Source organism: Pelophylax lessonae (genome assembly GCF_965119305.1).
Source record: "Pelophylax lessonae genome assembly, chromosome: 4".
Lineage (NCBI taxonomy): Eukaryota > Metazoa > Chordata > Amphibia > Anura > Ranidae > Pelophylax > Pelophylax lessonae.
This window is the reverse complement of record NC_138771.1, coordinates 359,253,056-359,276,216: the sequence shown is the minus strand read 5'-3', so window position 1 is coordinate 359,276,216 and position 23,161 is coordinate 359,253,056. Positions and strand designations below refer to the sequence as shown.

Below are 23,161 nucleotides of genomic sequence, written 5' to 3'. Positions count from 1 at the left end.
GGCACCAATAGACGTTACAAGACTGCAATTATACTGCTGATAAGAAAAGGTATTTAGCAGTTTATATTTACAAAAACTATTGCATTTCCATGTTCTGTGTACTGTGGGAGACCAGATATAGTGACTGCAGAGTCCTGGGTTTAGTAACACTTTAAGCTTTAAAGTTGTGGAAGACTAGAAAAATAGCCTTCATAAATTTGCAGTCTACACTGACAAAAGCGATCACCTGGAAAGTTCGCCTATGTCAAATCTTTAAAATCCATTAATAAACCATTATAGCATTCACAACCCAAGCGCACACAATGTTTTGACAGCATTACTCCATACATCCTGTTGTAATGGTTTACATTTTCCATATTTTCCTTTTACACAGCTGTCAAAGCATTGATTCAATGGTTTGGAAAATATTGAGTGGAGGTTTTTTAAATATGACAACATGAAATTGTTATATTATTATACTACAGTGAATGGCTACATAAGCATTGGCTCAGCCTATACACCCAAGGTTTGTTATTCTCATTCCTGCACCAGCACTATGGTGTCCATTCTCAAAAACAACTTGGAGAAGGAAATATTTCAGATTAAAGGGGATAGACTGGTTCATGTTTTACAGCTTGCAAACTTAAGTAAAGAAGATCCCAAGACTTATCTATGCATATCTGGTATGTATCTATTTTCGTATTAGTTGTTCAGTTAAGTGAATATTGCCATATAACTGAAAATAATTGTTTCAGATTACTTTAAAAAAGCTTAAGAGCAATGCACATTTAAAAAACAAAAAAAAACAAAAAGGTTTGTTTCTGCTTTAAACTTTACAAAGAGTTTTGGAAATGTTTATTGAAAATACAGCATGTGTTATCTTATTATAATTAAGACTGTCCAGGACAGTTTGTAGTGATTGCTAGCTGATTTTATTTTCTCTATAATGTAATCATATTTTACTGTTATGTCTTATACTGGCTTACTTGACTATAATGGAACAGTATAATTTCAGTTACCTAACATAAGAAATAGGTATATAATAAAAAATATATAATATGCATTTATGGCACATCACCTTCATTAGATATAGTTGTAAATATTGCTGAATAATACAAGTTTAGCATGCGGACAGGCTCAGGAAATGTAGTTGTTAGACCAGACATTAGAATGAGGGAGTTGGTTGATCTAAGATGCTTTGACTGTGGAATTAGTTTTGGTGCCATTTGTAGTGGTTGTAGTATGTTGGAAATGGTTGATCTCCTGGGATGTTTACACTTTATAGTCTCTAAAGCTGCTGTGGGTATCACCTTTGTTAGTCAATTTCCTTGTTACTGAGAAAGGGCAGAGGAGAACAGCGAAACGTATTCAAGCTGACGAAAAAAAAACAGAATTTCTCAAAACTATTTTTGCAGTAGTGGTATGCAGAAGGGTAATTTAGATTCCACAACACTTTTGGACCTTGAATATGACTGGCAGCAGTAGAGAAGATCAAGGCAGGTTCAATTCCTGTCTCCTAAGATCATGAAAATAATGGGCACCAGGTCACTAAAACTGGTTGACTGGTGACCTCTGATTTAGATTGTGTAAACAGATTTGGCTAGCAGAGGTATAGTAAAGGGGGGTGAATAATTTGCCTGGTACACTTGAAACAAAAAAGGCTATCCCCATAGGAGGAAGGATTGAGGGGGGTTGTCTGTGGTTTGTGTTCCCACATGCCGGATGAAAGGGTCCTGTGTGGCTCCAAAACGTTGCTATCTGCTGTAACAATGTGATCACTGATTAAATATTTGGACCCACTCTTGAGACCCTTGGTGTGTTGGTGAAATTTTTTTGCTTTGACTTTGATACAGTTCCAGGCATTGGTCGCTATAGCACCCACTTAGATGCACAGCCATTTCTACAGGAACATGTGCGTTGGGATTAGTGCATTGGTGATTTTTGCCCCCCCTTACCCCTATGTGGATTGCTTTTTTACTCTCTTTTTTTTGTTTCAAGTGTTATTTATTATGCCGATTGTAAATCTATACCCTTGCATCACATTCATTGTATAGATTTTCTTAATTTTTACATTTTTCCTAATATCTGTCAAGTTTGAGTATAATGACTTGAAGAAGAATAATCACAAAACACTACACTGACTTGATACACACAACAGTAATCCTCTTTTGTATGAAATAATTGATTCTCTGTACCTGTGCTTTTAGAGCCGGTTCACACTGGGGCGATCTGTCAGGCGACCTGGTCGCCTGACAGGTCGCCGTAGGTCGCCTGCCATAGAGAAGCTGTGGACCTGTTCTAATAGGAGCGACACAAGTCGCTCCGACTTAGAAAAAGGGTCCGGAGCTTCTTTGGGGCGACCCAGAGCGACCCGGAGCGACCTGCATAGACTTCAATGTTATGAAGTCCGTGTCGGTCGCTCCGAGGTCGCCCAGGCAAGTCGGATCGCTCTAATGTGAACCGGCTCTTAACCTTTGTAATACAATTATGTTTGTAAATCTTTTTAGATACATCTAATTGTTTTGTTTTTGGTGTGTAATTTAAATGTCAGTGGGCCACCCAAGAACATCCATTCCTTATCCTATTTTTACTTTACTTTTGATCTGCCCAGTAACACACTACTTAGGGTCTTAGGGTGTCTCCACTCCAATGCAAGTGCAGTGCAGATACCTTTGGACAACAGCATTGTCAATGTGGAGGGAGGGTAGTTCTAGATACATTAGCTAATTTAAATGGATTTGACTAAGGGCGGCCATACTCAGTGCAAACCACGAGTGACAGGAAAGAAATTGGACAATTCCCCCCACCATCCCTCCTGCCGAGCCATTGTCTGCTCCTGTTGGGGTGATGGAATAATTATCGCTAGTGGTTATAGCAGCAACTAGCAATAATCGTAAGAGAATCCAGCAGGCTGGTTGTACCCAAGTTAATCAATTAACTTGGTACATTCTGCCTGCCCATTAATGTGTATGGCTGGCCTAAAAAAATTAAGCCAAACCCTTTTTAAGTTACAGCAAAAGTTTTTCTTTCCCTTTTGAAATAAAGGTTTTATATAAATGAATAAAAGCTGTAATTTGTAAGCACCCTGACAGTATGCTCTTAACCCTCTAACTGACACCTAGCTAGATCACCAGGTGAAAAAAACAAAAAACAAAGAAAGAAAATGATTGAAACCACCACATCTAAGTATTGGTAAGCTGCAATCGTATACATTTTTGTTTTGAGGTTTATTGCTGAGACACAGCAGCTGTGCCATTGGCTCGCTCTGCTGTCAATCAAAGTCAGTTAGCCCTTGAGGAGATATAGGGGGCAGGCCCGAACCGTGGCTCCATGTCTGAATAGACACACAGCTGCGGCTCAGCTCAATTGCCCCCATAGCAAGTTGCTTGCTGTAGGGGAACCCGGCGGGAGGGAGGAGCCAGGAGCGCCAGCGAAGGACCTGAGAAGAGAAGGATTCGGGCTGCTCTGTGCAAAACCAATGCACAGACCAGGTAAGTATAACATGTTTGTTATTTAAAAGAAAAAAAAGAAAAAACAAGGCCATAGTATCACTTTAAGTACTTCTAAAGGGATGCATGCACTGCAGCTTTCGTCATTAAAACACTGAAAGTAAATCAGACCCTGTCAATCAAGAAGGAGTCTGCAAAGGACTGCTTTTTTTCTTCAGAACAGAAACATGTAGGAATTTGCTACAAAGTTTGTTACAATCTTTGCAATGTACATTGATCACACAGAAGGGACTGTTTTTTTCTCAACAAAAATGGAGTTACACTTTAAATAATATCCAAACCCAAGAACCCAAATTTAAATATATTGCAGCTTATTGGTTCCTTAACTGTGGTGGGTGCATTTGTTTTTTTTTTTTCTTTTTTTTTCAGCCCTTTTCCCTTTATTTTTTGGATAACATGCCAGTAACATGATTTTTGTCCAGGACTATAGAACACCTCCACATCTCTTTAAAAAGGAAGAAGGTGTATTCTGTAGTGCACAGAGGTAAACTAGGCAGGGTTGATAGCACTGCTGAAGATAACACTGCAAACAGCAAAGAAAGCAACAAGCTCAGTATATTTCAGGCAGGGCCAGCTAGTATTTTCTTTGTACTTGTAGCACCCTACAGGTAGGTGCTAGGTAAACGTATAGTGGGCATTGTCTGCCTAGCAGCAGGGCTGTGATTTGTTTAGTCAGGGTGTCATGGTTTCCAGGTGTGCCTGCTGAAGGGGGGTCTCCCCACTGGCTCCTGTGAGAGGCTTCTCATAGGGCAGAGGAGGAAACCCAATCAGGGGACACATTCAGGCTTGTAACTACCCCAGAAGGCAGATTATGCTGCAAAGGATTCTGGGAGTGGGCATAAGTTTGGGGGTGGCACATGACAAGATGTCTTTGATGGGAGCAGAGTCCCAGGAGTGAGAGAATGGCTGTCTCTCCTCCTGTCTGAGGAAGAGGATCTCGGAGTGTTGCCTGCAGATCCAGAGAGTGCTGAGCTAAGCTGAGGGGATCCAGTGTGCCGAGAGCCTGCAGAGCGAGAGAGGGGTCCAGTCCCAGGAAAGCCTACACAGGTCATGAGTACTGTGGATTGTCTCTGGGGGTCTGCCTGAAGTTAGAGGGGACCACTCCAGTGGAGGTTCGGGGATCCAGTGCCAGCTAGTGGTGAAAGGGGGTACCTAGGTTGAGGACCCTGAAGTGACAGAGGGGGTACATAGTAAGTGAACCCTGAAGAGTTCAAAGTTAAAGGGGGTGCCTGCAGTTGGGCCCTGAATTGTACAGAGTGTGCCAGTTGGAAGTTGCAGCTTTACAGAATCCTACAACATACTACCTCAAAACCAATGCAAGGTGGGAGGGAAGTATTCAGTGACTTTGCATTATAGCAGTGTCAGCAGTTCTACAATTCACAGTCCTGGATTTTCTGGACTTCAAGTCGAGGATTCAGCAGTTCTATTGAATGTCAGAGTGCTCTCAGAGTTAGTGAGCATTGGCTGGCGCCGGCTGGCGTCAAGGAAGCGCCAACGGGCATTTTTCAGGAACAAAGTCTCAAGTGTATAAAGTTGAAGCCTAAAGGAGTACCCCACTCATTCCCTTCTCCCATGCCCTTTAAATCAAATAAAACAACAAACAAAGATGCCGGAGTTGTTGATGTCTCAGTGCTCACACCCAGGGTCACAGCTCACAGGGGCTGGAGAGGTAACCAGTACCGATGGCAGACCCACATCAGGCCACAGGCCTGGAAAACCTGCTACATACTTATTGAGCAGGTACAAAATGTTTCAATGGAATATTTGAAAAAAGGAAAAGTTTATCTTTGGAACATGTTACATGTAACACCCATATCAATAAGTTATTGATAGCGCTGTCACTTATTTATATCAATCACAAAAGTGTTTGTAATACTTTAAAGATAACAATTGCACTTTTTATTAGGAGATTTTTCTGTGGCACAGATATATCCTTTCTTTGAAAAGTGTGTTCAGAAGCTCGTCATTGCACCTATGAGCTGCTGATTGTGGGTACAGGTTTCTGTTTTAAGTAAATGCACATTTTGTACCCGCAAACATTTGTGCATTTATTATTTTTTTTAGGTAAAGGCGAACTTAGCCTTTAAAATACCAAAAGAGCAAAAGTGAGCAAATAAGAGAAGTTCACTTTAACATTTATGGGAGCCCCCAAAGTGACACACACTCAGTGTGACTAAGCTCAAATGCAGCACTCAGGGGCTTTTTAAGCTGGAGTTGCAAAGCTTTAACCCATCCATCACACATTGCTTTGTCCTTTTAGTCTCCAAGCTCATCCTTGGCAGTCGCTCTTATTCTCCTACAGGAGTCCAACATGCATGAACACCACAATTGCATCACAGAGCTAAGGGATGAGCCAAACCTACGTCGGTTCAGTTTAAGGCAGGTTCAGTTAACATTAACTGAAGTTCAAGTTTAAGTGCTGAATCCAAACCCCACTGAAGTTAATAGAAGCTGAGTGTTAAAAAAACAATATCAATTTTCTAGACTAATAGGCAAGATTTTGTCAAACAAATGGCATGGGGCAGATACTGCCTGAAGAAAATGTACCAAAGCAAAATAATTTTTCCTGACAGACTTCCATGACAGCAAACATTTGGGTAGCCCTTTGGGACCATCGGGTCCGGGGCTTTTGAAAAGTTATTGGTGTGCTGTGTCTCTTGCCAAGATAACAGCTTTAGGCTAGGAAGGATCCTTTGGTGACTTACAGCTCCAAATAGGATCCCCTCTAGTCCAGTTGGAGTAAAGATTGAGCCATTATGTCTTTCCCTCTAGGTCTATGTCCTCTGCAGGAAGCTTGGCCAAAATCAGGGCTCTTAAGGCCCCTTGACAGCGTGCTTCTCCAGGTGGAATCTTTCAGTTCATTTTTGAGTAAATTCTCACTCATGAAAGCAGCCTTTCTATGGGTTCTTTTCCTCAGTCGGGAGATTTGCCGGGATCTGGGCCTTGTGCCAAGAGGGATCCTTGTGGCTTTCTACCCAGTATGGGTAGTATTTATATTCATACTGGGTGGCAAACTGAGGTGGCTTCGGCATTCTATGAGAACAAAGGATTTGTTCCTCCCTTATGCAGGACCACCATGAATAACTGGTTCCATGCCATGGTAATTGGAATGTTTCGAGCATGCTTTCAAACTACTGTTTTGCTCAGAGTTTTAGGACACATTTGTCACTCTCTCTAGCAGAATCAGCAGGGCAGTGATGTCATTCAGAATTTTTTGCTAGATGGGTCATTCCAGCTAGTCATTAGGTTTATAAAGCTTAGCGCTTGGTTCCTATGGAAGTAGTCACCACACACTCATACTCATCTAAGAGTGTGTAGGCTTCGTGGGCTCCCTGTGAATAGGCACCAGGAATAGTTGGAGGATGATATATCTTCTTTTTTTTCCAATAGGTTTTTATTGAGGTTTATATAACAGCCAGTATACAGTATCTCACAAAAGTGAGTACACCCCCTCATTTTTGTAAATATTTTATTATACCTTTTCATGTGACAACACTGAAGAAATGACACTTTGCTATAATGTAAATTAGTGAGTGTACAGCTTGTATAACAGTGTAAATTTGCTGCCCCCTCAAAATAACTCAACACACAGCCATTGTTGTCTAAACCCCTGGCAACAGTTTGCTGAAGACAAGCAGACTAAGGACATGGATTACTGGAACCATGTCCTGTGGTCTGATGAGACCAAGATAAACTTGTTTTGTTCAGAAGGTGTCAAGCATGTGTGGCAGCACCCAGGTGAGGAGTACAAAGACAAGTGTGTCTTGCCTACAGTCATGCATGGTGATGGGAGTGTCATGGTCTGGGGCTGCATGAGTGCTGCTGGCACTGGGAATCTACAGTTCATTGAGGGAACCATGAATGCCAACATGTACTGTGACATACTGAAGCAGTGCATGATCCCCTCCCTTCGGAGACTGGGCCACAGGTCAGTATTCCAACATGATTACGACCCCAAACACACCTCTAAGATGACCACTGCCTTGCTAAAGAAGCTGAGGTTAAAGGTGATGGACTGGCTAAGCATGTCTCCAGACCTAAACCCTATTGAGCATCTGTGGGGCATCCTCAAATGGGAGGTGGAGGAGCGCAAGGTCTCTAACATCCACTGGCTCCGTAATGTTGTCATGGAGGAGTGGAAGAGGACTGCAGTGGCAACCTGTGAATCTCTGGTTTACTCCATGCCCAAGAGCGTTAATGTCCAATGTGGACATTTTAACTTAGGGGTGTACTCACTTTTGTTGCCAGCGGTTTAGACATTGATGGCTGTGTGTTGAGTTATTTTGAGGGGACAGTAAATTTACACTGTTATACAAGCCTTACACTCACTGCTTTACATTGTAACTAAGTGTAATTTCTTCTCTTCATGTTGTCACATGAAAAGATATAATAAAATATTTACAAAAATGTGAGGGGTTCACTCACTCTTGTGAGATACTGTATGCATCTGCGTAGTACAAAATTGGTGTTTACAACAGACAACGTAGCTACATCTTAATCTAACTGTAGTACAATAAGGATTAGGTATGAAGTCCACTTCCAGCAAGAGAGCCAAGTAGAGTCCCGGTTGGGGAACATTGTGGTGGGTAAGTTGAGATATGAGCTTCGCTCTTCCTCACCCAAACACCCCATTGGGATCATACTGTGTTATGGAGTGGGAGGTGATGCTCAATCCTAGATAATAGCTCCCAACGTCTGCTTGGTGTACATACTGTATGAAGAGACATGGTTAAGGAGTCAATTTAGTATACGTGAGGAAACCTCAATACCTTAACTAATACCCTAACAAAATAGAAACAACTTGTAAATCATGATAAGAATAAAGAGTGCGCAGGGGTACTGTACTCCCAGGGTGGTTCTGGATGCAAAATACCCATAGGGAAGAGAGAAGAGGAGGGCCAGGGGGGGGGGAGGGAAATAAGGGGAATGGAGGGGGAGAGGGAGGGGTTATTTTGGCCACACATCTAAGGGAGGGGCGTGGAGGTAGAAGATTATTGGAGTTGGAATAGCAGTGTGTTGAGCCTGTGGGCCACAAATTAGGAGATATTCTTATTTGGGGGGGGGGGGGGTTGAATGTGTACAGTTCCTATTTTTGAGGCAGGGTGACCAGGATTCTAGGAATTTTGTATATGAAGCGTTTTGGACTGCTGTTAACTTTTCCATTTCACATTGGTGATTGAGGGTGGATATCACATCGGAGATGGCTGGGATTGATTATTGAGTGTTCCAAAGTCTAGTGATGCATAGATTTGCAGCTATAGGGTGAATATCACATTGGTGATGGCTGGGATTGATTATTGGGTGTTCCAAAGTCTAGTGATGCATAGATTTGCAGCTAGTAGTAGGTGGGTGACTACAACTCTTAGTTAGGTTGGATAGTTGTCAATACCTATATGTAAGATTGCCAGATCGGGATCTGTGGGTTTATTGTCTCCTGATATCTTGGAAAGCAGGGTAAATATTCTATTCCAATAAGATTTATTGGATTTACAGAGCCAGAGTACATGGTATAGGGGCCCAGGTTCTCCGCAGTTACTCCAGCTAGAATCATTCTACGTTTGGTAGATTCTCGAGAGTCTGATGGGGGTTAAGTACCATTGGTGAAGATCCTTTAGTAGCATTTCAAAGTGGTGTAGCTGAGCGGGTTATATTTATGGCTTTGAGCCAGCTCTTTTCAGGGATGGGGGCACTTAAATCCTTTTTCCATTTGATCATAGTGGTCATTTTGGAGAAGGTATTTCCCCCCTGTAGGAGATTGTAAAAAAGGATATGCCTTTTGATTTGTGAGGCGATTCCTGGAAAAATTGGTAGATCACCTCAGGTATTGTAAGTTTTGGAAGTAGGGAATTATGCACAGAGGATTTGAGGCCTTGGTAAGTGAAAGGCATCGGAGGTATCCAGCTCATAGAGATAGGAGATATGCTCAAGGTGGAAAAGAGTATTACCTTCTGCAATGTTTGGGGATCGCAGGACACAGGCGTTGCAACCAAAGAAATGTTTATTAACTTAAACAGGCTTCATAGCAGCAAAAAAACACAACAAGGAAAAAAACAGTCTCACCGACTTGAAGAGTTCAGAGCTGCTTTTGCCGTCAAACAGTCCCAACTTTTGAAGAGGGTAGCTTCCCCTGGCAAAAGGTTCCCATTCAGCACACTGACATGCGCCCTCTCAGCTGTACAAAAGTCCACCATCCCCCATCCACAGTCTCCTCTATGCTCCACCACACCCAATCTACAACTTCCTGTCCTTCTTAAACCCACTTCCTCTGATCAATGAGTTAACCCCTTTTGTTCCCTTAAAGGGACCAGAGCCCAAACAGAGGGGAAATATAGCGTCCTTCAAGGACCCACCCTCGACAACCTGTACATACCCCCCCCCCCTCTGCCCCAACGCCAAGGAGGTGGAGGCAACAGTGGAGCTAAGACAATGGGCTCATGAGAGGGCATCTCCATTTTGTTGCTGTCTCCTAGGCCTGTGCTCCACTACAAACCTAAATTCCTGGAGTGCCAGGAACCAACGGGTAATCCTGGCATTAGTCCCTTTACTTTGTCTCATCCACGTTAAAGGAGCATGGTCCGAAATCAGCCTAAATTTCCTCCCCAAGAGATAATACCTGAGGGATTCTAAGGCCCACTTAATGGCTAAACACTCTCGCTCAACTATCACATAGTTTCTCCGCTGGTGTCAGCTTCCTACTGAGGAACATTTGGAAGGATTGGGAAACAGAGATTTCGGGCACAGGAGTTTTGTTAAAAAGATTTCTTTTATTCAACACAGAACTAAATATTTTAAAATCATAGAAAAATACAGGCAAATAATTGTGTATTAAGGACACAGTGAGACCACACAACAATGGTCTATGTTGTACAATATCTCAGTGCATAGAACTTATAAAAGTCGGTTTACATACAGTTCAAAGTACAAGATCATTAGTAGTCATATAATCCTTGGAAACGTATTGCTTGTTATCAGAAGAACCGCCGACGGACACCCAAGCAGTATGGTGCCGGTCAGCAGGGTCGACTGAAAATATAAGTTAACATTCACCATGTAATATATGACCTTTGCTCGACATGTTTCGCTTTCTTAGACAAAAAAGCTTCATCTGGAGCATATCATTTCTTTTGTCTGTGTGAGAAATAACAGTATTTAGATAGATTACATATATGTGTTACCTTATTTTCAGTATGTTATAATTACAATTGCATATCATTTATCTTTTCTTTTAATTACATATAATCGTCTTACACATCTCAGATAAGTCCTTCTATTTTTGCAATATCAACACAATATAACATTGGGTCTTAAGTTGCATTCAGACACTAGAGGAGTTTAGGGGAAAGAACGGAGGTTGCCAATAGTGAGTATATGTGGGGATCCATGCTGTAATTATAGTATAAGCATATATATCCTATTTATATACCTGGTAAATGGACAGAAAGATGTATACATACCTGTACATATAGTAATCAGGCACATATCTCAATTTCCATAGAGAATTCTTTAACGAGGAGGACTGTGCGTTTTGGGAAACTCAAAAAGGCAATGTATAGTGACATAGTAGTGAGGGTAGTCACTCCATGTCTCATATCTGGGTGGATGAGAGCAGAAAAACAATGTTTCTCAGAGTAGTAAGCGTTTTAATTCTATGATATCACTTTAAGGGAAAGCCCATAGGAATGCCAAACCATAAGCTCAAGTGTTCTAAAGTGGTAAAATCTGTATGCCTCATGCTTGTTATAAGAGTGTGTAAGTACCCATAGAGCCCATAGAACATCTGCCCTAAAAGGGGGGGGGCAACAGAAAAGACACATAGTCATTCTGGACCGTAAGAGAAGACAGGTGCCATGCGTTTATAAACGATTACACACCAACATATAGAGTTTACCCATTCGTATATGGGCTACCCCTATAGTAAAATATATATCATGTATACTGATTTGCTTTCACACACATATGTGAATATGTGTGTGTAATCAATTTCGTATCCGGCCCACCCTCCTCTATAATAGTAGGGGGGTGACCAGGGTTATATATAGATAAGCAGTTGCTACATGAGGTCCAAGATGAGTACATGCAAAGCGTACTTAGAATAAACATAAGTAATAAATATAGTAGTAAATATATATAGAGTGCCACCCAAGATGATAGATCGCTATGCAGTACAAAGGTTCCAAACATACACAGACACCTTAGCAATGCTCACCAAACTTAGGAAGGACCAGAGCTTAAATGTAGGGAGCGTGTCTCCTCTGCTTGTATGTCGGCTGTTAAGCACAGTAAGATTAAGGTGAATTCCCGGATATCACAAAAGTGTAATGTTACAGTATTAATACTGGCCATATAAAGCTTACCCCTTGCCACGCTGTTCCCAGCTTCCGCACAGTCCTCACCGGATGGGGAACCTCCACCATACCAGGGCTTGTAAATGGCGCCCTTAAGTAGCATGGATCCCGGGTGGTTCGTCAAACGGACGTCACCGCCCCGGCCACTCCCACCGGACATCGCTCGAGAGCTAGCGCGGGGACACCCCGGCGAGGCTCTCGGCTTAGTCACAGGTGTATGCAGACTATACAGAGGCAGGAAGTGCCTCCGCAGTCCGCTCAGGTGCCACAGGAAGTTCCGCCCGGAAGGGGCGGGACTGACCTGCGGCCTATCTGGCCGCACATATCTCACTGATGAGGCCGACCTCCATGCTTACCCACACTGCCCCCACAGGATCGGTCCGCAATTACATCAGAATTCTAATTGCCTGAAATGAAAAAACAACACAACAAGGACAGAAATTATATATTTAAAAAATACAGATATAAAAGCAAATTTCACTAAGGTACAAAAATGTTCCTGGTGAAACCAGGAGATATATATCGGTAACATATTTGTTTATCAAAAATTATTCTATAACCATGTTTATTTTTTGACATTAACCACTAGTAAGGGCTTCAATAGTAACAGCCCTAATGAAAGAACAGGGGCTGAACTGCCCCCTACTAGAAACACTTCCATACTTCAAACCCCAAGAGAAAGTTGCATATTTTGACTTATTATAAATCCTCAAGATCATAGTATTGATGAGATAGGGATTATAGCACAAAAAACTGTTTGTTATACATAAGAAAGGAAGAGGGGTATATGTGCCATAAGACCTATTTAATGTGAAGAGGTATCAGAATAATTGAATATATGTATATACGGGGGGAGGGAGGATGATCACGCCAAAACCAAGCCGACACCCTGACCCATATATCCCACAGAGGGCCATTATCGTAACCCGAGTATACTACTCGAGGTCAATTAGGTCTGTTGGCATTAGGTAAGCAAGGAAACCTTCACAGAAAGGGTTTGTACGACTGTGTTTCGTTTAACCCAGGTCTATAAGTGGCATTGAGACGCTCTATCCAGAGAGTTTCTCTCTGGAGAATTTTTTTGTCCCAGTTGCCACCCCGAGGATCTTGAGGGATAACCTCAAGCACATAAAATCTTGCCTTTTTGGGATTGAACCTGTGGTATAGGTCAAGGTGTCTGCTCACGGGCGTGATCATCCTTCCCCCTGCTGATACGTACACATGGTCATTTATCCTTTGGCGGAGCTCTCTTATAGTTTTACCTATATAGAACATGCCGCAGGTGCAATGCATCATGTATACCACTCCACGTGTGCTACAGTCGGCTCGAAATTTTGGAGCAAATGTCTCCCCATTAGGTAAAGTGTATTCAGTATTCTCCTCTATCCAAGGACATAAAGCGCATTTGCGACATTTATAAGTACCTCTACCTGTTGTTACTTTATTTCTAATGGGTTGATAGTGGCTTGTTGTTAGTTGATCTCTTAAAGATCTTGTTCTCCTGAAAACAATTTGGGGATGTTTGCCCACGTATTTGTTTATAACTGGATCATCACGAAGAAGATGCCAGTTCCGTTCAAGAATATCTCTCAATACTTTTTCATGAGCGGAGTATTTGGTTATTAGTTTAACTGTCGATTGCGTATTTGGAGGTTTGGCTCTAAAGATGAGGCTGTTTCTATTTTGAGAAAACGCTTTGTTAAAAGCTGTTCTCAACAGACGCTTACTGTATCCACGAGCCATTAGGCGTTCTCGTAAAAGGTTAGCCTGTATTTTGAAATCCTTATCAGATGTGCAATTACACCGTAGGCGTATGTATTGGGCGTATGGAATACTACGTATAAGCGCCCCTGGGTGGGCGCTAGACGCATGTAATATTACATTCCCTGACGTCTCCTTTCTGTATAGGTTAGTCGTCAGGTGTCCATCCACATGTTTGAGTACCGTTAGGTCAAGGAAATTAACACTCGAGTCACTGATGGTAGATGTTAACTTCAAATTGAAGTCGTTTATATTTAGTTGGGCAATAAACTCATCTAGCATTGATTTTGAACCTGTCCAGACAGCAAAAATGTCGTCTATATAACGAAACCAGATTGCCACAGAGGAAAAAAAATGGGATAAATTTTCATCTGATGTGATTTGTCGCTCCCACCCCCCCAGGTACAGGTTGGCGTAGGCCGGGGCACAACAAGTGCCCATGGCCACGCCCTGCACCTGGAGGTAGTGGGACCCGTTGAAAGTAAACCAGTTGTGTTTCAAAATAAACAATAGAAGTTCCAAAATAAAATCACAAAATGGCCAAGTGTGATGATCTTGCTCATATAAGAACGTGCGTATCATCCCGACGCCCTGCTCGTGAGGGATACTGGAGTATAATGCCTCCACATCCAAAGTCACGAGCAGGGCGTCGGGAGGAACCACCATATCTTCAATCATTTTTAAAAACTCGAGTGTGTCCTTGACGTATGACGGTAACCGCACTACGTGTGGTAGTAAATAATAATCGATCAAACGACTCGCATTTTCAGTTAAACTTCCAATGCCCGATACAATAGGCCTCCCCGGTGGAGAAGTTAAATTTTTATGGGTTTTTGGGAGTGAATAGAATGTCGCCTGTCTCGGAAATTTGTTGTTAAGAAAATTATAACAGTCTTTGTCTATAAGAGCCAATTGATATGCACGTCCAATTATGTCCAAATATTCTGCTTTAAATTCTGTAGTAACCGATGGGGATATCTTTTTGTACCATGTACGATTTGAGAGGATATTAAGGCACATTTTTTCGTATCCCTCTCGAGTCATCAATACTAGGTTACCACCCTTATCTGAGGGTTTGATAACCAAGTCTGTATGGTTTCTTAGTTTGTTAAGCATCTGTAGTTGTTGTTTAGAAAGATTATTTTGTGTTGATTTTAGCTCACAATTTTTAATCTCACCTACCACTGTGGTCAGAAAAGCCAAAAGGTTAGGATTTGTAGTCAAGTCAGGAAAATTATTGGATTTTGGTTTGAAGGGGACCTGTCTTGGATTTACTGTCTTTGTTTGTATAGGTTGATCGGGGGACTGGGAATCCGGAAGACTGCCTTCCTCCAATAGTAAGATTAGATCCCGTAGAACACGGAATTCTTGCATTGTATAATGTTTTATTTTTTCTGAAATTTCTTTATCTTGTGTATTGCGTTGTCTTTCTGGGTCGTAGATATGTTTATACGTCAGGTTCCTTATGAACATATAGACGTCCTTTATGGTCTCATATCTATCCATAGGAGTAGATGGACAGAACGTGAGGCCAAGTTCAAGGACCTCTTGTTCTTGGGGGGAGAAGTGATAAGGGGTTAAGTTAATGATCGATAATTTTAAGTGGGAAGGCTTAGTGATGTGCTCAGGGGAAAATTTGAGGCCTGGGCCTGTGAAGCTGCAAAGTGGCCATCAATAGTGGTTTGTCTAAGAGAGGTAGTGCTGGGTATATTTAAAGGTAGTGTGTTAGAAAAAACCGGTGCCACAGCACCTAGTGAATGTGTTTGAGAATTAGATGTGAAATCCTGTGTGGATGGATTACTTGAATTAGTGTTAGTGGATAAGGGTTGCAACATTTGTATCGCTTGGAGAGCCAGGGGTCCCAAATAAGGGTCCTGTGCTTCCAAACCATCTTGTGTGAGTGCCTCGACAGATCGAACAGTCTGTCCAATTTGAGTCCCCCCAGTTCCTAATGGTTGAAATTTGGAAGTTTCATCGGGTCGCTTTTTGGAGCGTGGTGTGTAATTGGCTCCTTCCTGTTGTCCTCGTTTACGTGTCGCCATGTCTGTTTTTGGTCTAGTATCTTGATTAGATCTAATCGATGTTTTGGATCTATTAGATTGTGCGGAGATCGAAGACGAGTCTGATTCCCAGTCGGTTTCCCTTGGACCTGTATTCAACATCTGTTCACGGGGGCCTCGCGAATAGCGGGGTCGCCTTGAACTATTGGGTCCCGGCCATCGGTAAGCATAGCCTTCCGTGAAGGCCATCTTATCTTTTAAAAATTTAGTTTGTTTTTTGCCAATGATATCCCTATTAAGTTTGATTCCATACTCCTTCACCTCCTTCCATCTTGCCTCGTAATGTATATGTTTTTTTAGATTCTCGTTCTTAGTATATAAAGATGATAACTCAGTATCCAAAGTAGCTAGGTCTAATTTGTATTGGGACACCAACAGCTGGCACAAGTCGGTACTGCATTTGGTTAGAATACGTTCCCACAAAGTTCTAAACTCGCTCGAAGCATTATCGAAGGAGGGGAATAGATGAATCCTCAGACCCATAGGGCATACATTTGCCTGTATATACTTCAAGAAAAATTCTATATGCCAATATAGATTTGACTTTTTTTTAATAAGTCTCTTTACTGTATTAATATATTGGTTTAGGCTTATATCGTCCTTGGCCGGGATGTTACAGGTAGATTCAATTTCAGTCATAAGACCCGTCCATGCATTTCCAACGAAATCCATGGTTGTCCTATGAGTTCTATCAGTTGTTGTTAGAATGATTTATGGTCTCTTCTATATAGGTTTCTATTTTTTGAAGAAATGTGTATAAATTATGGCTTGACTAAATAAACAAATACAAAATTATCTTCAAAGGCCAGATGCAGGCCAAAAATTGGCACTAGAAAATTATAGGCAACTTTTTACGGGGTTTTTTTGCATAAAAGATGTTTCACGATCCTTCCATATGATACTGCTCAAATATAATATGTATACAAGGTAATAAGTGATACTTAAACCTATATACTTTGCTGCTTGCCACTTCCCAGGATGGCTGGTGCTTCCACCTTTATATCAGAATTATTTTACAAGTCATGTGTCCACAGATAGCAGCCATCTTGGCCATGACGTATCCAATTTAGGGTGTGCCCCTATCCTCAATTGATCAATTACATTTGGAAGGATTGGGAAACAGAGATTTCGGGCACAGGAGTTTTGTTAAAAAGATTTCTTTTATTCAACACAGAACTAAATATTTTAAAATCATAGAAAAATACAGGCAAATAATTGTGTATTAAGGACACAGTGAGACCACACAACAATGGTCTATGTTGTACAATATCTCAGTGCATAGAACTTATAAAAGTCGGTTTACATACAGTTCAAAGTACAAGATCATTAGTAGTCATATAATCCTTGGAAACGTATTGCTTGTTATCAGAAGAACCGCCGACGGACACCCAAGCAGTATGGTGCCGGTCAGCAGGGTCGACTGAAAATATAAGTTAACATTCACCATGTAATATATGACCTTTGCTCGACATGTTTCGCTTTCTTAGACAAAAAAGCTTCATCTGGAGCATATCATTTCTTTTGTCTGTGTGAGAAATAACAGTATTTAGATAGATTACATATATGTGTTACCTTATTTTCAGTATGTTATAATTACAATTGCATATCATTTATCTTTTCTTTTAATTACATATAATCGTCTTACACATCTCAGATAAGTCCTTCTATTTTTGCAATATCAACACAATATAACATTGGGTCTTAAGTTGCATTCAGACACTAGAGGAGTTTAGGGGAAAGAACGGAGGTTGCCAATAGTGAGTATATGTGGGGATCCATGCTGTAATTATAGTATAAGCATATATATCCTATTTATATACCTGGTAAATGGACAGAAAGATGTATACATACCTGTACATATAGTAATCAGGCACATATCTCAATTTCCATAGAGAATTCTTTAACGAGGAGGACTGTGCGTTTTGGGAAACTCAAAAAGGCAATGTATAGTGACATAGTAGTGAGGGTAGTCACTCCATGTCTCATATCTGGGTGGATGAGAGCAGAAAAACAATGTTTCTCAGAGTAGTAAGCGTTTTAATTCTATGATATCACTTTAAGGGAAAGCCCATAGGAATGCCAAACCATAAGCTCAAGTGTTCTAAAGTGGTAAAATCTGTATGCCTCATGCTTGTTATAAGAGTGTGTAAGTACCCATAGAGCCCATAGAACATCTGCCCTAAAAGGGGGGGGGCAACAGAAAAGACACATAGTCATTCTGGACCGTAAGAGAAGACAGGTGCCATGCGTTTATAAACGATTACACACCAACATATAGAGTTTACCCATTCGTATATGGGCTACCCCTATAGTAAAATATATATCATGTATACTGATTTGCTTTCACACACATATGTGAATATGTGTGTGTAATCAATTTCGTATCCGGCCCACCCTCCTCTATAATAGTAGGGGGGTGACCAGGGTTATATATAGATAAGCAGTTGCTACATGAGGTCCAAGATGAGTACATGCAAAGCGTACTTAGAATAAACATAAGTAATAAATATAGTAGTAAATATATATAGAGTGCCACCCAAGATGATAGATCGCTATGCAGTACAAAGGTTCCAAACATACACAGACACCTTAGCAATGCTCACCAAACTTAGGAAGGACCAGAGCTTAAATGTAGGGAGCGTGTCTCCTCTGCTTGTATGTCGGCTGTTAAGCACAGTAAGATTAAGGTGAATTCCCGGATATCACAAAAGTGTAATGTTACAGTATTAATACTGGCCATATAAAGCTTACCCCTTGCCACGCTGTTCCCAGCTTCCGCACAGTCCTCACCGGATGGGGAACCTCCACCATACCAGGGCTTGTAAATGGCGCCCTTAAGTAGCATGGATCCCGGGTGGTTCGTCAAACGGACGTCACCGCCCCGGCCACTCCCACCGGACATCGCTCGAGAGCTAGCGCGGGGACACCCCGGCGAGGCTCTCGGCTTAGTCACAGGTGTATGCAGACTATACAGAGGCAGGAAGTGCCTCCGCAGTCCGCTCAGGTGCCACAGGAAGTTCCGCCCGGAAGGGGCGGGACTGACCTGCGGCCTATCTGGCCGCACATATCTCACTGATGAGGCCGACCTCCATGCTTACCCACACTGCCCCCACAGGATCGGTCCGCAATTACATCAGAATTCTAATTGCCTGAAATGAAAAAACAACACAACAAGGACAGAAATTATATATTTAAAAAATACAGATATAAAAGCAAATTTCACTAAGGTACAAAAATGTTCCTGGTGAAACCAGGAGATATATATCGGTAACATATTTGTTTATCAAAAATTATTCTATAACCATGTTTATTTTTTGACATTAACCACTAGTAAGGGCTTCAATAGTAACAGCCCTAATGAAAGAACAGGGGCTGAACTGCCCCCTACTAGAAACACTTCCATACTTCAAACCCCAAGAGAAAGTTGCATATTTTGACTTATTATAAATCCTCAAGATCATAGTATTGATGAGATAGGGATTATAGCACAAAAAACTGTTTGTTATACATAAGAAAGGAAGAGGGGTATATGTGCCATAAGACCTATTTAATGTGAAGAGGTATCAGAATAATTGAATATATGTATATACGGGGGGAGGGAGGATGATCACGCCAAAACCAAGCCGACACCCTGACCCATATATCCCACAGAGGGCCATTATCGTAACCCGAGTATACTACTCGAGGTCAATTAGGTCTGTTGGCATTAGGTAAGCAAGGAAACCTTCACAGAAAGGGTTTGTACGACTGTGTTTCGTTTAACCCAGGTCTATAAGTGGCATTGAGACGCTCTATCCAGAGAGTTTCTCTCTGGAGAATTTTTTTGTCCCAGTTGCCACCCCGAGGATCTTGAGGGATAACCTCAAGCACATAAAATCTTGCCTTTTTGGGATTGAACCTGTGGTATAGGTCAAGGTGTCTGCTCACGGGCGTGATCATCCTTCCCCCTGCTGATACGTACACATGGTCATTTATCCTTTGGCGGAGCTCTCTTATAGTTTTACCTATATAGAACATGCCGCAGGTGCAATGCATCATGTATACCACTCCACGTGTGCTACAGTCGGCTCGAAATTTTGGAGCAAATGTCTCCCCATTAGGTAAAGTGTATTCAGTATTCTCCTCTATCCAAGGACATAAAGCGCATTTGCGACATTTATAAGTACCTCTACCTGTTGTTACTTTATTTCTAATGGGTTGATAGTGGCTTGTTGTTAGTTGATCTCTTAAAGATCTTGTTCTCCTGAAAACAATTTGGGGATGTTTGCCCACGTATTTGTTTATAACTGGATCATCACGAAGAAGATGCCAGTTCCGTTCAAGAATATCTCTCAATACTTTTTCATGAGCGGAGTATTTGGTTATTAGTTTAACTGTCGATTGCGTATTTGGAGGTTTGGCTCTAAAGATGAGGCTGTTTCTATTTTGAGAAAACGCTTTGTTAAAAGCTGTTCTCAACAGACGCTTACTGTATTCCCCTAAACTCCTCTAGTGTCTGAATGCAACTTAAGACCCAATGTTATATTGTGTTGATATTGCAAAAATAGAAGGACTTATCTGAGATGTGTAAGACGATTATATGTAATTAAAAGAAAAGATAAATGATATGCAATTGTAATTATAACATACTGAAAATAAGGTAACACATATATGTAATCTATCTAAATACTGTTATTTCTCACACAGACAAAAGAAATGATATGCTCCAGATGAAGCTTTTTTGTCTAAGAAAGCGAAACATGTCGAGCAAAGGTCATATATTACATGGTGAATGTTAACTTATATTTTCAGTCGACCCTGCTGACCGGCACCATACTGCTTGGGTGTCCGTCGGCGGTTCTTCTGATAACAAGCAATACGTTTCCAAGGATTATATGACTACTAATGATCTTGTACTTTGAACTGTATGTAAACCGACTTTTATAAGTTCTATGCACTGAGATATTGTACAACATAGACCATTGTTGTGTGGTCTCACTGTGTCCTTAATACACAATTATTTGCCTGTATTTTTCTATGATTTTAAAATATTTAGTTCTGTGTTGAATAAAAGAAATCTTTTTAACAAAACTCCTGTGCCCGAAATCTCTGTTTCCCAATCCTTCCAAATGTAATTGATCAATTGAGGATAGGGGCACACCCTAAATTGGATACGTCATGGCCAAGATGGCTGCTATCTGTGGACACATGACTTGTAAAATAATTCTGATATAAAGGTGGAAGCACCAGCCATCCTGGGAAGTGGCAAGCAGCAAAGTATATAGGTTTAAGTATCACTTATTACCTTGTATACATATTATATTTGAGCAGTATCATATGGAAGGATCGTGAAACATCTTTTATGCAAAAAAACCCCGTAAAAAGTTGCCTATAATTTTCTAGTGCCAATTTTTGGCCTGCATCTGGCCTTTGAAGATAATTTTGTATTTGTTTATTTAGTCAAGCCATAATTTATACACATTTCTTCAAAAAATAGAAACCTATATAGAAGAGACCATAAATCATTCTAACAACAACTGATAGAACTCATAGGACAACCATGGATTTCGTTGGAAATGCATGGACGGGTCTTATGACTGAAATTGAATCTACCTGTAACATCCCGGCCAAGGACGATATAAGCCTAAACCAATATATTAATACAGTAAAGAGACTTATTAAAAAAAAGTCAAATCTATATTGGCATATAGAATTTTTCTTGAAGTATATACAGGCAAATGTATGCCCTATGGGTCTGAGGATTCATCTATTCCCCTCCTTCGATAATGCTTCGAGCGAGTTTAGAACTTTGTGGGAACGTATTCTAACCAAATGCAGTACCGACTTGTGCCAGCTGTTGGTGTCCCAATACAAATTAGACCTAGCTACTTTGGATACTGAGTTATCATCTTTATATACTAAGAACGAGAATCTAAAAAAACATATACATTACGAGGCAAGATGGAAGGAGGTGAAGGAGTATGGAATCAAACTTAATAGGGATATCATTGGCAAAAAACAAACTAAATTTTTAAAAGATAAGATGGCCTTCACGGAAGGCTATGCTTACCGATGGCCGGGACCCAATAGTTCAAGGCGACCCCGCTATTCGCGAGGCCCCCGTGAACAGATGTTGAATACAGGTCCAAGGGAAACCGACTGGGAATCAGACTCGTCTTCGATCTCCGCACAATCTAATAGATCCAAAACATCGATTAGATCTAATCAAGATACTAGACCAAAAACAGACATGGCGACACGTAAACGAGGACAACAGGAAGGAGCCAATTACACACCACGCTCCAAAAAGCGACCCGATGAAACTTCCAAATTCCAACCATTAGGAACTGGGGGGACTCAAATTGGACAGACTGTTCGATCTGTCGAGGCACTCACACAAGATGGTTTGGAAGCACAGGACCCTTATTTGGGACCCCTGGCTCTCCAAGCGATACAAATGTTGCAACCCTTATCCACTAACACTAATTCAAGTAATCCATCCACACAGGATTTCACATCTAATTCTCAAACACATTCACTAGGTGCTGTGGCACCGGTTTTTTCTAACACACTACCTTTAAATATACCCAGCACTACCTCTCTTAGACAAACCACTATTGATGGCCACTTTGCAGCTTCACAGGCCCAGGCCTCAAATTTTCCCCTGAGCACATCACTAAGCCTTCCCACTTAAAATTATCGATCATTAACTTAACCCCTTATCACTTCTCCCCCCAAGAACAAGAGGTCCTTGAACTTGGCCTCACGTTCTGTCCATCTACTCCTATGGATAGATATGAGACCATAAAGGACGTCTATATGTTCATAAGGAACCTGACGTATAAACATATCTACGACCCAGAAAGACAACGCAATACACAAGATAAAGAAATTTCAGAAAAAATAAAACATTATACAATGCAAGAATTCCGTGTTCTACGGGATCTAATCTTACTATTGGAGGAAGGCAGTCTTCCGGATTCCCAGTCCCCCGATCAACCTATACAAACAAAGACAGTAAATCCAAGACAGGTCCCCTTCAAACCAAAATCCAATAATTTTCCTGACTTGACTACAAATCCTAACCTTTTGGCTTTTCTGACCACAGTGGTAGGTGAGATTAAAAATTGTGAGCTAAAATCAACACAAAATAATCTTTCTAAACAACAACTACAGATGCTTAACAAACTAAGAAACCATACAGACTTGGTTATCAAACCCTCAGATAAGGGTGGTAACCTAGTATTGATGACTCGAGAGGGATACGAAAAAATGTGCCTTAATATCCTCTCAAATCGTACATGGTACAAAAAGATATCCCCATCGGTTACTACAGAATTTAAAGCAGAATATTTGGACATAATTGGACGTGCATATCAATTGGCTCTTATAGACAAAGACTGTTATAATTTTCTTAACAACAAATTTCCGAGACAGGCGACATTCTATTCACTCCCAAAAACCCATAAAAATTTAACTTCTCCACCGGGGAGGCCTATTGTATCGGGCATTGGAAGTTTAACTGAAA

General features: G+C 41.2%; 1 protein-coding gene across 1 annotated transcript in view; it reads left to right on the top strand.

Annotated features, from left to right (window-relative positions):
• Positions 1 to 535: 535 nt before the first annotated feature.
• Positions 536 to 23,161, top strand: part of LOC309555055 (exocyst complex component 1-like) — a gene marked incomplete at both ends in the record, with an annotated part of 80,750 nt that continues 58,124 nt past the window's right edge. Inside the window, one exon of the mRNA XM_082256876.1 lies at positions 536 to 662. Coding sequence (XP_082113002.1) covers positions 536 to 662 — 127 coding nt within the window. The remainder of the gene's footprint in view (positions 663 to 23,161) is intronic.